This window comes from Gadus chalcogrammus, chromosome 12 (genome assembly GCF_026213295.1).
Source record: "Gadus chalcogrammus isolate NIFS_2021 chromosome 12, NIFS_Gcha_1.0, whole genome shotgun sequence".
NCBI classification, from domain to species: Eukaryota; Metazoa; Chordata; class Actinopteri; order Gadiformes; family Gadidae; genus Gadus; species Gadus chalcogrammus.
Genome location: NC_079423.1, coordinates 5,243,467 through 5,258,815, shown reverse-complemented (window position 1 = coordinate 5,258,815; position 15,349 = coordinate 5,243,467). Strand labels below are relative to the sequence as shown.

At 44.3% G+C, this 15,349-nt stretch overlaps 2 protein-coding genes across 2 annotated transcripts in view; both read left to right on the top strand.

Moving 5' to 3' along the window:
- The first annotated feature begins 924 nt into the window (after positions 1-924).
- Positions 925-6,230, top strand: LOC130393760 (protein XRP2-like). The gene is made up of 5 exons (XM_056604479.1): positions 925-1,319; positions 2,375-3,043; positions 4,081-4,195; positions 4,404-4,489; positions 4,714-6,230. The coding sequence occupies exons 1-5, from the start codon at positions 1,167-1,169 to the stop codon at positions 4,795-4,797; spliced, it is 1,107 nt and encodes a 368-aa protein (XP_056460454.1). The 5' UTR covers positions 925-1,166; the 3' UTR covers positions 4,798-6,230.
- Positions 6,231-7,126: 896 nt separating this feature from the next.
- Positions 7,127-15,349, top strand: part of jade3 (jade family PHD finger 3) — a 55,040-nt gene continuing 46,817 nt past the window's right edge. Inside the window, 5 exon segments of the mRNA XM_056604475.1 lie at positions 7,127-7,217; positions 7,921-7,986; positions 8,285-8,344; positions 8,998-9,080; positions 10,921-11,078. Coding sequence (XP_056460450.1) covers positions 8,296-8,344; positions 8,998-9,080; positions 10,921-11,078 — 290 coding nt within the window. The 5' untranslated portion in view covers positions 7,127-7,217; positions 7,921-7,986; positions 8,285-8,295.

Genomic DNA, 15,349 nt, shown 5'->3' with positions numbered 1-15,349 from the left:
GTGTGTGTGTGTGTGTGTGTGTTTGGCAGGGGGGGGGGGGGGGGGGGGGTAACAGAATGAATGAACGATAGAACAGGATAAAATAATAAGTAATTGTCCCCAAAGATAATGTGTAATGCAAGTATTAGTTATTGGCCACATCCGTCTGTTGACCTCACATTACTAAATCCGGGCAATGACTGCAAAGCAAGCAGCGAATGGTTTGACCATGCAAGGATGGAAAAACAACTTGAATCAATGTTTAATACAAGATTATATAGACCATCCAATTAATTGAATCAAATGTATCGGAATAAAGATGATTGCCAATAAATGACTAGTTAAATAGTACACTGCATTTAAGCAGGCAATTCCATCTTTAACTGCTTTATCTATTTATATACAGCTTCAGAATACTGCCCTTATCCTTTAAGACCCCATAAGGTCGTGCCTCTGAAATTATCTATAAACTTTGGTGGGGGGTGGGGCATGGATTTTAGAATAGTTACATGCAGCACTAACGATTATAACATTCAAACACATAATGGCATTACCATACAAAAATATATAATTATACATGGTTTAGTTAATTTGAATAATAATGAATGATAGGCAGTTATATGTTCCTATAATAATCTCTTAATTAAAAATATTATGTTGCAAAACCACAAAGTGATTTCTGATAATAAAAGTGGGAGATTTGCTCGGTACCCATGACTAAAGAAAACGCCCAAACGCGTGCTTAAAGGATTGTGCGTTCAAATGTTTCTTGCAAATTTGCTTCCAGTGAGTTCCAGTGAGTTTGTTAATGAGTTATCTCAGAATGCTTCTGAACACGTCATTGGTGGTCGAGCCTTTCAGTGCATCACCTCTAGAATAAAATAGGAGCGTACTACTTAAAAGTTTACGGGTTTGACTCAAACGCACCGTGAGGACAGTTTTTATCTCGCAACATAGCAACGTCTCACCGTGCGGGCATGTGATTCGCTATTGTCACTATTACAAACCCCCTGATTGGCTGGATTATTAACCTAGGAAACGGGAAACTCGAAGTGTGCGAGTGTTTGCCTGACAGCTCTCAAGGTAAAGGATGGTCGTCACCTGAACAACAAGTGGGAAGAAAGGGAAGCAATCGCAATCTTTTAACATCACCGAAGCACACTGCTATTTTTAAGGAGAAATCCATCATGGGTTGCTTCTTCTCAAAGAAATCCAAGAGAAAAGCAAAAGAGGAGCAGACTCCGACGGCTTTGGAGTCGAACGCGGGCAGCAACAGCGTTCCCCTTGGCAGTAGCAGCGACGAGGCTCCCAAGCAGTACAGCTGGGATACACGCGAGAAGGTACGGCTCTTTAAACGGTTTATTCACACACATTGGGATAATACGATCCACGTTATGTTGTAAGTTAACGGAAGTCTGCAATGCATGCAAGCGCTTCTAATAGTCTTTGCTGTGTGTGGTTGGTCCACATTCCTATTAGGACCAACCTTTTTAACTCTTGTACATGCTGGCCAAAATTAACGTTTACTTTAACAATCAAAGCAAAACGATTTGCACACACTCTTTGTGCAGCGTTGCAAGTTCTGTTATTTTAGACATGGACTGACCATGAAAATGGCATCGCACATAAAGATGCAATGCAGTTTAATTGAAGTTAGTTGTCATGTATAGGGTGGTCGTAGTCATTTTGAAGAAAATGTTCCAGAGATGAACAAGGGTTAAAAAAAGGGTTTGCTTTGCTTCTTGAACAGGCTGTTAGTAGCTCATTAGGGGATTATCCATCCACACATACAACAACACGTAACTACTCGAGGGCTAAACTAAATCTATTGTGGCCTCCTTAGCTAGGCTTGGGTGCTCTGTCCCTTTTCCTGGATGCCGTTCCAGCTATTACTGCAAAGTGCAAACCAAAAACGATGACTTCATGTTGTTTTGGCTAATACGGGATTATTCTTAATTTCAAAGGTCAAAAATATGAATTATATGAAAATAAGATGTTTGTATTTCCCTTGCATTCCCAAATGGCTTCATAGGCCCTCAGACGACCCCAACTAACCTTAAAGAGAGCCAGAATAAACCCATCCCTCCTTCCAGCGATGACAAGGATTGACACAAATTTTTGTTTGGGCACAGATTAAATAATCGTACCTCATAGCCTAACAAATGTAATATAATTACACTATTTGGTTGAAGCTTTTATCCATAGTTAACCCTGACCCTAACCTTACAATACTGTGAAGGCATAAATTCTTAGCATGGGCTGCCCCGGTGGCAATGGAACCCCAAACCCTGGCAGTGTTGATGCAAGTGTGGCTATAAGGCTAAACCTGGGCAGCTCTGCATTATGGGAATCCCATTCTGGCTGAATATTGATACATTTGTGTTTCCTTGCCCAGGTTGACCCTAAGGACTACATGCTGAACGGTCTCAAGGACACCACGGTGGGCCGGCTGCCCGGCACGCTGAAGGGCCAGCAGCTGGTCATCCAGGACTGCGAGAACTGCAACATCTTCGTGTTCGACCACTCGGCCACTATCACGGTCGACGACTGCGTCAACTGCCGCATCTTCCTGGGCCCCGTCAAGGGCAGCGTGTTCTTCCGTGACTGCAAGGACGTGCACTGCGTGGTGGCGTGCCAGCAGTTCCGCACGCGCGACTGCAAGAAGATGGAGGTGTTCCTGTGCTGCGCCACGCAGCCCATCATCGAGTCTTCCACGGGGATGCGCTTCGGCTGCTTCCAGTTCTACTACCCCGAGCTGGCCTTCCACTTCAAGGACGCGGGCCTCAGCATCTTCAACAACAACTGGAGCAACGTGCACGACTTCACCCCCGTGTCGGGCGAGAACAACTGGAGCCTGCTGGCGGAGACGGCGGCGGTGCTGGACTCGGTGCCGCCGCCCGGGCCGGAGTCTGAGTTCAAGGCGGTGCGCGTGTCGGGGGACGCGTCGCGCAGCATCGTGCCGCTGACCAGGGGCGGGCGCCGGAAGGACAGCGAGGAGTCCTGCCTCTTTGTGTTCTTTGCGGGAGACTACACGACCGCCAACGCTCGCAAACTCATCGACGCGGTAAACGTGGGCGGGGGAGAGTGTCGGAGAGCTCAGGGGAGGTGGTTGGGGGTTTGCAGTTGTTTTGTGAAAACTGGTAGGGTGGGTGACTAAGTGTAGCTGAAGTTTAGTTGCTCATAGAAAGGATGTGAGAATTAACGGCCCGCTTGTGACCACTTCCTTTATAAAACCAAATAAACCACATGTTCTTATAATAGTGTGTATACATATAGTTCTATCTATGTGCCTTTCACTCATTATCCATTTGTTATTAAATATTTATTGTAATATTGTTAGTTTAGTGTTATTACACCATAAAGGGTTTTATTGCAAATTATATTCTATTGCTTTCGCAATCCAATCCATCTATAGAGTAAGTCTAGGTCAACAACAAAACTGATACACATGTTGCAATTTTGCAACAGGATGTTCCAAATGTCACCTGATTGTCCTCCAAACTTTTTGAGTAAGAGTGGGGTCATTTATTTTATGTAGACCGTTTATTTGACCTAGGAAAACCCATTGAGGGAAAAGACCCTCATTTACTATGGGGCCGAGGGTACAGTGTAGGTTAATACATCGGCTAAAAATAAATAAATAAAGTGAATAATACAATAAGGTAAAGTACAATACAATGTAGCAGCATCAATTTGGATATAAAAACATTAGAAATTACAGTCAATGCAGGAGAATTGTGTTGGAAGGGAATTACGATTAATAAACTCTCAGTGAAAGAAAGGAAACACAACTTCAAGTATTTTTCTGAGCTTATTCCAAATGGAAGGTGCTTTGTAACAAAAGGCTGTCTTCCCTAATTCAGTATAGACAGCCTATATATAGATATAGCGAAGCTATAATGGGAAAGTATTTATTCTCTGAATTGTTATGGGGCCTGAATATGTCATGAACTGTCATGAATACAACTACTGCTACTACTACTAATAGTAGTTTACTAAATGTTATCGATTGGCGTAGTTAAACTAAAGAAAGCTTGCTGTTTGCAAGTTACCAACTCTGTGTATGCATACCTTATTAATATTCCTTCCTTATATCCGCAGATGATTGAGAAAGGCTTCCTGTTAATCCAGACCAAGGAGGTGGCCATGAGGCCTGAAGACGTGAAGAGGGTTTTCCAGAACGACACCGCTGACCAGCTGGAGTGGAGCACCAAAGGTTAGCGCCCTTACCATAATCCCAGTTAGCATCAAGGGGCTTCACAGGCCCTCTCAAGGACAAATAAATGCTCCACTTATTATCAAGCAAGAAACCTTGAGATTGAACACGTAGGAGGGATCACTCCATCCATGGACGGTTAGGAATCAGGAATCCATTATTATTATTATTTTAATGTAAACGTTGAGTTGTACCTATTCTCCGGAAGGTTCCGTAACTGCGCTGGAGTTGAATGGAGACGGGGTGGTGGATGCCTGCAGGACGATCGCTATCGAGGTCTTCAATGGATCCAAGGTAAATATGTTCTCTTTAAGGTGTTCGCACATGGCCCCAGCAAACAAACACCCAACAGGAAACATAATCCAAACAGCCGGCCACCACCAACTCTATCATGGCATACTGGTAGATGTCAACGTTTGTAGGGGCAACGTTTGTAGCACCTAATGCAGCCTTTCTCTTATTAAAATGTCCAGCTTCTCCTTCCCGCTGTTCAAATCACTCTTCTTTATTTGTCACAGGTGTTTGTTTCGGAAAACAAGAGTACTTCTTCACGGGACGTTGACAACTTCTTCAATTTTGCCGACATGCAGATGGGCTTGTGAGTGTGATGCGTCGAACAAATTGCACATCGAACATTTGAATGATTTTCTGTAGAAAGCCCAAATGGCTGGTACGGAAGGTTAGAATTAGGATTAACTTTCCGTGTCTGCTGTGTAAAGATTCTTCAGAATGGGAATATAATATAAAAATTGAAGATGCTCCCTGAAATATTTTTTTATAAGATTCGAACCTCTGGTAATAGTCTTTGAAGATAGGTTTGATAAGGGAAAAGCTTTGGAGATTAATGCACAATTTTTGCATTAAACAAACTGGTACCCCCCCCATTTGCTGTAAACCACTGTCCGCATTGTAGTCAAATAATGTGAATATTTTAAATGAATGTATTTGATACTTTTTTTTTTTATCCACTATGTGAATGTAAGTTTTATTGTAGGCTTTTAATTTTAATCGTTCTGTTGACTGAAAAGAAAAAATGAAAATACTGCAGTGATAATATACACAGAGACAGCCAAGAGGGAAAGTATTTAATATAAAACATTCAGTTTTCTTAAAAGAATTGCAGGTTTAGGGATGTTTGTTTAGATTTTGTATTTGCTTAGCAGTTCACATGTTTAGTTGAAACTGTGGTTGCAAAGGGCCATTTGAATAATGGGCCCTGTATGTATTTATATTAAGGTCTGTTTAAGTTTTTGTTTAGAGACTAAAGGGTACCGATAACATGTTATAGATTTTGCTGGGATGCTAGCGTAGGCAATTCATGTAGCCTAAAGTTTTATACTCTAAAATGAATGTTTTGTAAGGTAAACAAATGTGTTGTTCACAAGTCTTTTTGGTAAAAAAAATTGTCGTACAACGTCATGCATTTTGTTTCCAGTATTTTTAATTTCTCATTAGGCGACAATCCAAATGTCCATTTACGAGCTACGTTAAGACATTATCTTCAGTTCACAAGAGGAAAGAGATGCGAGAGTGACAATGTTCCAGACCATATCGTCAAGATTCAATGTCATGTTACTCTGCTAAGCAGCATATTGTTACTAGCTTCCTGTGTGATGGGCATAGTGTCTTAATGATTTGGAGAAGTAAGAAGTGTATTCCAATAACCTTTGTTTATGTCTTTATGCTGTAACTTTAAGGGTCCCAAATAGCAAAGCGTGCTTGGACACCCAACCTGCCAATAGCTTCATCACATATTCCACTAGCTGTACAAATTTACTTGGATCTGTGAAAATACAAAATAGTTACATCGATTTTTTTAAGATGCTGACTGCATAAGGAAGAGTTAAAAGAGTTCTTGCTCAACAAGTGCTTGTTATAGTTAAGTGTTTTCTGCCTTTCTAAAGAATCCAACCACCTTATAAACAAGATTTAACAGTGCATCAATAAAAGGTTAACTTGAATAAGGTATGCTATACATTTGTGCATGTGTAGAGTATGATGTACATTTGTACTTACTAATAGTAAAATGTACAAATGTGCGACATATCTCTTAATTATTTTTGAATATTTGTTTTTTCGTCTTTTTTAGCTTATTACTATTTTTTTAATGAATGGCTCCAAGGGACTCAAACTGAACCCTGCAGCAGCGCTCCTCTGAACGAGGTGGAGTGTAGGACCTGGCGGCCGTCGCGGTACAATAGATGTGTTGTGCGTGGTGGTGCTGCTGGAGATTGCAACCCTTGAAATTCCTAGGGTGGCAGAATAAAGCAACCAAATTCAATTAAAAGGCTATAACCAACGGCTCTATTTGTAATATCCACTTTGCCAAACGGAATACGACGTCATCTGGACGGGATAAAACGCGTTATACAATGCGAACATAGGTAAGATCCAAGGAATCTGGACAATATGCTCGTGTGTTCACTGCCAGGAGAACTGCCCTGGATGGCTTATGCAGGCCACGGGGCCCTGCTTCCTTTCTGGGAGGGGGGGTTCTTTGAATGCAAAGTTGTAGATTATGATTGATAATCATTCGCAAGTAACAGAAAATCGGGGTGTCGCTTTAAGTTTCATTTACGATACTCTTTTGTAAACGTAATAGCTTGGGTCCAAACCCCGATAGGAAGTGACATCTTTATTTGGTGGTGGCGCCCATGTTTGATTTTCTGCACGGCGTTTTAAAGCGCAAAACGTAGTCGCCAGATCCAAGGTTCCGGCCGTAAAGAGGGCGGGACCTTGCTCCTTTACCAACCAATCTGCGAATGTTTGCTACCGCAGAGTGATCCGCCCTCGAGTCAGTGATTGGTTGGTAACGAATTGGGACCGCCCACTGTACCTTCGGACCCTTGGATCTATCAACCACAACCTACCCGCTAAAGGCCAGTGTTTGGCGCCAAGGCTTTTGAGGAACAACATTTTATAGCTGTTCTTCATGTCTTTGTATACTAACGTGAACTCGCTAAAATCATTTAACTTTATTGCTACATTTGATCATCGTGCCATGGACTTCAGTTCGGGGGATGTACGTAGAAAAACCACGGATACCTAACCGCCCCAGTTTGTGTTAAATAACTTGATGTTCCACAGTGTATCTGACGACAACTTTATCTCGTTACTTGCACGTTATACGTTACTCCGAAACCACCTACAAACCACCGTTTTACATATCAATGACCCGAGGCCAGATTACTGATCGAATGGCAGAAATGACGCCGATCACCATCGGTTTTCCTCAGTGTTATGGTGTATTGATTACTAATAGTTTCCCATTAGTCATCTTAAGAGGGACTGGTCAGACAAAGACAGAATTCACCAGTAATACAAAGTTTGTACTGTTGATGATTGGCCAAACGGTTCTTGGAAACTAATTTTAACTCTCCTTTTGCGACCCCTTCAAAAGTTGCTTTTGTGTCCTTGATGAATACACCAGAACTAAAGCTATTTATCTTCTGTGTTGATTGAGTTAATGTTGCAGAATTAAATGTATAGTTTCTGTACAGTTTTGACATCGTTTTTACACCGATGTCAACCCCAGTACTGAATTTTAAAGAGTAGTTTTCCTTATTTCGAATTGTTTTAGTAAAAACAAAACAAACCTAAAACTTCTTCGAGCCAGTATAGCCAAACTCCTCCAGATTACTGATGCGGTCCAACCATTGTTGTAACCAAGATAACCATGCTTGGTAATGCTGGCATCATGAACTTACACGAGTATGTATTTACAGATAAGAAAAGTTGTCGTGGGGTTATCAGTGGAACCGTTTAGCATGCCATTCGATGTAAAATTTATGGTAAGTGTACATTTTCTCTCATGCCAAATGCCTGTCGTTGTGATACAATGTCTGCGAACTTTGATGGTTCTGAGCTAGGCTATGCTCAGAAATAAGGGAAGAACAGAGCATGCTGTGTGTTAGAATTTGGACTACTATTTTGGCTGTTATTATTCTTATTTCCACCACATTGTAATTGTCCTATTGCGTCACACGTGTAGCGCTACTATTAATTCAACCGCATGTGTAGAACACGTAGTCAAGGCTAATTCCCCGCTTGGTTTACATCCCATAATGATACTTCCTACTTGTTTTCCAGGATGCTACAGGATGAAACGTATCAGGACCTCCAGCAGCAGTGACAGCTCTGACAATGAAAGTAAGTTCACCTGGAGCTTAAGCCCTTGATAGCCAGCCTCTCACATACTCCGTTTCAGCAACACTGTTCTAGGCACACGTTGATGAAGAGGCAAGAGAGTTTCTAGAATCGACTTGGTAGGAATGGACCTCTATGGTGTAGGTCTTCAGGTGGTGTAGGTCTTGAGATGGTGTCGGTCTTCAGATGGTGTCGGTCTTCAGATGGTGTAGGTCTTCAGATGGTGTAGGTCTTCAGATGGTGTAGGTCTGCAGATGGTGTAGGTCTTCTGATGGTGTAGGTCTTCAGATGGTGTAGTTCCTCAGATGGTGTAGGTTCAGGTGGTGTAGGTCTTCAGATGGTGTAGGACTTCAGATGGTGTAGGTCTTCAGCTTTTGCAGGTCTGCAGATGGTGTAGCTCTTAAGCTACTGTAGGACTTCAGATGGTGTAGGTCTTCAGAGGGTGTAGGTCTTCTGAGGGTGTAGGTCTTCAGATGGTGTAGGACTTCAGTTGGTGTAGGTCTTAAGAGGGTGTAGGTCTTCAGATGGTGTAGGTCTTCAGATGGTGCAGGTCAGCTGGTGTAGGTCCTCAGATGGTGTAGGTCTTCAGCTGGTGTAGGTCTTCGGCCGCTGGTGTCTTGCAACATCTGACCCCTCCTCCTCGTCCTTCTCCTCAGGTCCTTCCACATCATTCTGCTCCACCAACAAGTATGGCAGCAAGCCGGGAACCCCCGCCTGCAGCCAGAAGAAGCCGGCAGAAGTAAACAACACCTCATCATCCTCCTCCTCTTATGCCTTTCTCAATCTTGTCTGTCATCGCTATTGCTATGCTCACAGTTTTATTTAACGCTACGCAGCATTAATATACATCACAAAGCACACTTTCCTGCTATAGACCTCTGGTTAAAGCCACAACCAACCAGGCAGGCCCATGACAATATTCAAGCTTGGATTAACGTTATTTCTTTTTCTAGGCACAACAGAAAAACAACAGTAACTTGTATCATTATTGTTACACGTGACTTAAATGTGGGGGGATGATATAGACGGTCCTTCACATCAAAGTCCCTCTGTCAATCCAAACTGCACATTGCTATTACTGTCCGTCCACACCAGAAGCGAATTGAGCGACCAAATCGCCGGAAGTCATTCACTTTCTATGGGCAAGAGCGACCAGAGCGACCAAAGCGACCAACGCTACCAGCGGCCAAAGTTGAGCGACCAGAGCGTCAAAAAGAAGTTGAAAACTTTTAACTTTATGCAAATGACTATTATTCGCTTCAGCGACCAAACACTGACAGCCAATCGGAATGTAGACGCTCTTCGCTTGCGTGGATCCCAGGGAACATCGGCAGGCACTTTGGTTCCTACCTACCTTTATTCACTCACTGAACAAAATGTCGGCTGAAGTATTAATCGCGGCTGTAACTGGGCACCCGGTGTTGTACGAACCCACCCTTTTTCAGTTCAGAGATCGAAACGCCATAGTGGTTTGGATATCAAGTGATGATAAGTGGGAGTATTTATAGGCTACATCTAGAACGTTCGTATTTAAGCTGGAATCATTATAATTTGCTCTACATGCCACCAATCTAACCAACCAATCGCGTGTAGCATGCTTTAAAAAAAACAAAAAAGTATTTGAAATCGTCACATAAACAAACTAATCGACCAAGACGAGGGATAAATGACAAGGGATATATCTCTTGTCTTTTATCCCTCTATTCCCCACTATTCACGGAGCCTGAGGTGAATAATTTTTAATTAAATAGTCTAGATAGATAGATAGTCAAGTCTTTATTAATACCAAACGACACAAATCGTCGGGAATCCATTTAGATGGTTCGTCCCACACAGGACAGTAGCCTACAATACCACACAGAACAAGTCTGACTGGATAATACACACAATACATCACATTAAAACTAGACACGCTGTTGATAGATAGATAGACAGAAAGGCCTAGATAGATAGATAGATATGTTCCATTATTTGCCTTGCGGAGCCAACCAGTCCTGTGCACGTATGCAAATTAGCCATGTGTCCCAATGTCTATTCGTTTTGAATGCGACGAATGAGTGCAGATCATGATTTGCAGATCCAGATCAGTGAAACGTATTTTAACTACTACAGCACGCAGGGTTTTTTTGTTCTCGGTTGTAATTAGCCTACATTTTAGGATTTTTTTTATATTGGGGGAATCACTGTCCTACTTGTTGTCGAAGCACTTTATCGAACAAGCAAAACCGTCTCGGCAATATGGCCAAGGTGTATGGGAGAGTTCACTATTTGATATGGCTGTCTGTAGGGCCTACTAAACGCATACGGCTCCTTAAATGCGTCTGCATAATTGAATTGTACGTCATGAGCGACTTGAGCGACCAAAGCGAACAGAAAAATTCGCAGCGAAACTTTGTGAGCGACCAGAGCGTCTTTGACGCTCTTGGTCGCTCCTGGTGTGGACGTACAGTTATTGTACGGCATTCCCTATCGCCACAAGACGCCAACGGTAATAGTTGAGTGTCTGTGTCACCCAGGCTGATAAAGTACATCCTACATTGTGATAATGGTACAATCCCCTTGGCCCATCTCTCCCCCAGGTGTTCAGGAAAGACCTGATCAGTGCCATGAAGCTGCCCGACTCCCACCACATCTCCGCCGAGGACTACTACCTCCTCGCCGACACCTGGAGGCAGGAGTGGGAGAAGGGCGTGCAGGTGCCCGCCAGCCCCGACACCGTCCTCGAACCCTCCGTCAGGTAACAACACAGAGGGAGGAAGGTCGCCCGTTTGATCCCCAGCTCCCCTGAGGTTAACGCCCCTGGAGACGAAACCTAACCCTAACTACCACCGACGGGCTGGCTGTTGCCTAGCATGGTCAACACTTCCGTCGCCGTGTGAATGGGTGTATGTGAGGTGCTAATTGTGAAGTGCCTTGTGTGGACCCAGGTTAGAGAGGCGTTTTATGTATGTGGTCCTTCTATCAACCACCAAGCGTCTAGTCTGCGGTTTCTATCGATAATGTTCGGCTCTACTTTGATGGCTATGTATGGATCTACTGCGCTTCCTGGTGCAGCAGAGAAGTGTTGGAGTGTCCTAAAGCAAGATGCCCAACGTGTGTGAGAGTGTTGGTAAATATGAAGGAAAGAGAGAGCGACTGGGTGGATGTGAGAAAGAGAGGGGGTCAGTCACTGGGTGGTGAGAGCGAGAGAGAGTGAGATGTATAACTGGTGGTGAATGCGTGAGAGGGATAACTGGTGGTGATTGTGACAGAGAGAGACACACGCGCACACATACACAAAGATGGATGCCCGTTGGTGAATGTGAGAGAGTGACACACTCACACAGATGGATAGCTGTTGGTGAATGTGAGAGAGTGACACACTCTCACACAGATGGATAGCTGTTGGTGAATGTGAGACGTTTAGGAAGGTACAGCTCTGTAGCTGGTGGCTAGAGAACTGCTCTATAAATGCACTCCACTTCTAGGTTTTATATTCCGACTTTCAGCAGATTAACGCACTATAATGAAACACTCGTCTGCGAAGGCACACCTGAATCGAATCACCTCTGATCAGTGCGTCAAACAAAAGGAGATCGGGTTGCAACGCCGAAGCAAAGTGTGTTACTCAAAGAAACATCCAGATCGACCGGAAGTATTGGAAGACATAACCACAGCACAATCAGACCTCCCGGTTCAAAAGAAAGTGCTCAACCTCCAGAGCAACTATTGGATAAAAAAAAAAACATTTATATCATGGTGTCCACTTTAAAAAGTGAGATATTAGAATGATCAACACAGCCCGATTACAAATCCCACAACACACAACCGCTATAAAGCTCCACCTGTCCTTCTATGTGTGTGCTCAGGATCATCGCGGAGAAGCCCAAAGAGATCTGTACACGCGGCCCAAGAAGTACTTCCGCTGCTGGAGCCAGGACGCCACGGAGATGGGCTACGTCAACATCAACAAGCTGGCGGAGGACATGTGTCGCTACGACCTGGACGACACCGACCTCCACTGGCTCCACACGCTCAACACAGAGCTGCTGCACATGGGTAGGAGACGCCGCACTAGCGTGTAACACGCTCCACTGGTGTGTAACACACTCCACTAGTGTGTAATACACTTCACTGGATGCACACACTTGACACAGAGCTTGAGCACATGGGTAGGAGACGCGTGTAGAGGCTAGTATATAACGCACACACTCGACTAGAATGTAACACTCTTCAATGCTCACCGCACACTTTCCACTAGACTGAAGCACACATTACTACATCCTAGTGTGACACACACCAATGGCGCAATGAGTGTTCCTTGCCACATAGCGGGAGGAAGAGGCTGTCCCATCACAACCAGATGGCTAATATCACAAGCCTGAACACAATTCAAGAGGCATTAAGATTGGACTAAAACCCCTCCAGGGTTACACAGAGATATGAGGCTGTAATGCATTAGTCACTGAATGCGTTCCAGGATGCATGTGTCACTTCCAGGATGCATGCGATGACCATGTTGTCATGGAAACTTGCCCCCCAAGAACTCAACAATTGTTGAACATCAGCAATGCATATATGAATTGAGTAATAAAACCGAGAGTCAACTAATAAGGTTTAAGGGTAGGAAATTACCTTTTCTTTACCAGGGCTTCATTTGCCCCATGTTTTCGGGGCAATTTTGGATCATTTCCTTGGCATTTTGGTGAAAGGTTGGGTGAAAAAAAAAATACTTTTTCTATCTTGCGTGACAAACCATCATGACACCAATAAAAACCTAACATTCTGGGCCTGCTGTGCAACACAGTAAAACACAGAAATGAATCTTCTATTTTATGGGTTATTTAAAAGCCCCCGTCGTCCCAATTGCGAGAGGCAATTATATGTCCTAAGCAAGGCCCCAAGCCCCTGTTCATTTCCGACCCTGTAAGGTACCACTACTCTCCTTATACCACGCTACCCAGCTTACCTGATCCTTGTGCCGGTTCCCCAGGGGAGGGCGGCCGTGGACGAGCTGACTGTGGAGCGGGCGCTGGAGGCCCTGGAGAGGCAGTGTCATGGCACATGAGGCACGCCATCGAGACGGTGGAGGGGCTGGGCATCGAGTACGACGAGGACGTCATCTGTGACGTGTGCCGCTCCCCCGACAGCGAGGAGGGCAACGACATGGTGTTCTGTGACAAGTGCAACATCTGCGTGCACCAGGTGAGACGCTTGTTAAAATGCTCTGCTTACACTCGTTAAAGCATCTGTTGCACTTGTTTAAGCATCTGTGTGCACTCATTAAAACCTATGTGGTAGACTCTTGTCAAAGCATCTGTTTACACTCATTAAAACATCTGCACGAACCAGGGAGATGCCTGTTAAAACATCTGTTTACACTCATTAAAACATCTGCGTGCACCAGGTGAGACGCTTGTTAAAAGCTCTGCTTACACTCGTTAAAACATCTGTTGCACTTGTTTAAACATCTGTGTGCATTCATTAAAACATCTGCATGAACCAGGGAGATTTAACACGTTTGTTAAAACATCTGTTTACACATTGAAACATCTGCGTGCACCATCTGTTTCAAATCTGTTAACCGTCATTAAAACATGGGCGTGCATGTAGACACTGATTGCAACATCTGTACCCTACAGGTAGACACTTCTTTACACATCTGTAATGTACAGGTAGACGCTTGTTTAAACATCTGTAATGTACAGATAGACATTCATGCAAATATCTGTTATATACAGGCAGAAAACTCGTTGAAACATATATAATGTACAGGTAACTGTCGATTCAAAATCTGTTCAATACAGGGAGACGCTCGTTTCAACATCTGTCATTTAAAAGTAGATATCATTATAATAACATGTGTAATGCCCAGGTAGACACTGATTACAGCCTATGTAATACAGATTTACTAAACGTTTACTAAAACATCTTTAATGGACAGTTAGACGCCCTTTAAATGTCTGTAAAGTAAGGTAGACGATCGTTATAAAATGTGTAATGTACAGGTAGACACTAATTAAGCATCGATTAAACATTTGTAGCACACAGGTAGGTGATAATGAAGCAGCCTGAATCTGAATGATGGTCCTACCCTGTGTTGCCCCCCCCCCCCCCCCCCCCTCTCTACAGGCGTGCTACGGCATCGTGAAGGTGCCCGTGGGGAACTGGCTGTGCAGGACGTGCGTGCTGGGACTGGAGCCCCAGTGTCTGCTCTGCCCCAAGAAGGGCGGCGCCATGAAGGCCACGCGGGCCGGGACCAAGTGGGCCCACGTCAGCTGCGCCCTGTGGATCCCCGAGGTAAGCGACGGGCCCCGGCTCTGATGTCTGTGGACTAATGGGTTTAGGGTTGTAGCTGACTCTTAGCCCAAAGGTTGGGCTGTAGCAAGAAGCCCTCAGCCTGTGTAACGATACGTATGAAACCTTTTAAAGGTCCCATGACATGCCAACAGGTGTGAGCGGGATTAGCCGTTTCAAGCCATTCTGAAAATCTGCCTCTTCTGACATCACAGGTGGGCGTGTCCACCTAGATGTATGACGGATAGATGAGCAACGTTTAATACAGTCCACTGGGTAGGCTGGTAGACTGATCTATCCAGTACACTGTAGGTGGACACGCCCACTTGTGATGTCAGAAGAGGCAGATTTTCAAAAGGGCTTGTAGCGGCTAATCGCACTCGCACCTGGTGGTATAATATGTCACCTTTAACAAAGTTGCTTTGGATAAACCATCTGCTATTGTCTCCCTACTTTCCATTGTTAATCTGGGTTGTGAATGTGTCCTGGTGCTGTCGTTTTGTGTCATGACGTTGATGTTTCTGGTCACAGTGTTGATGTGTCACAGTCTATGTGTCGCCGGTGGTAATGCGTGTGCGTGTGCCCAGGTGAGCATCGCGTGTCCAGAGAGGATGGAGCCCATCACCAAGGTGTCCCACATCCCTCCCAGCCGCTGGTCGCTCATCTGCAGCCTCTGCAAGCTGAAGACCGGGGCCTGCATCCAGGTGGGCTGACATAGGACTGACATAGGAC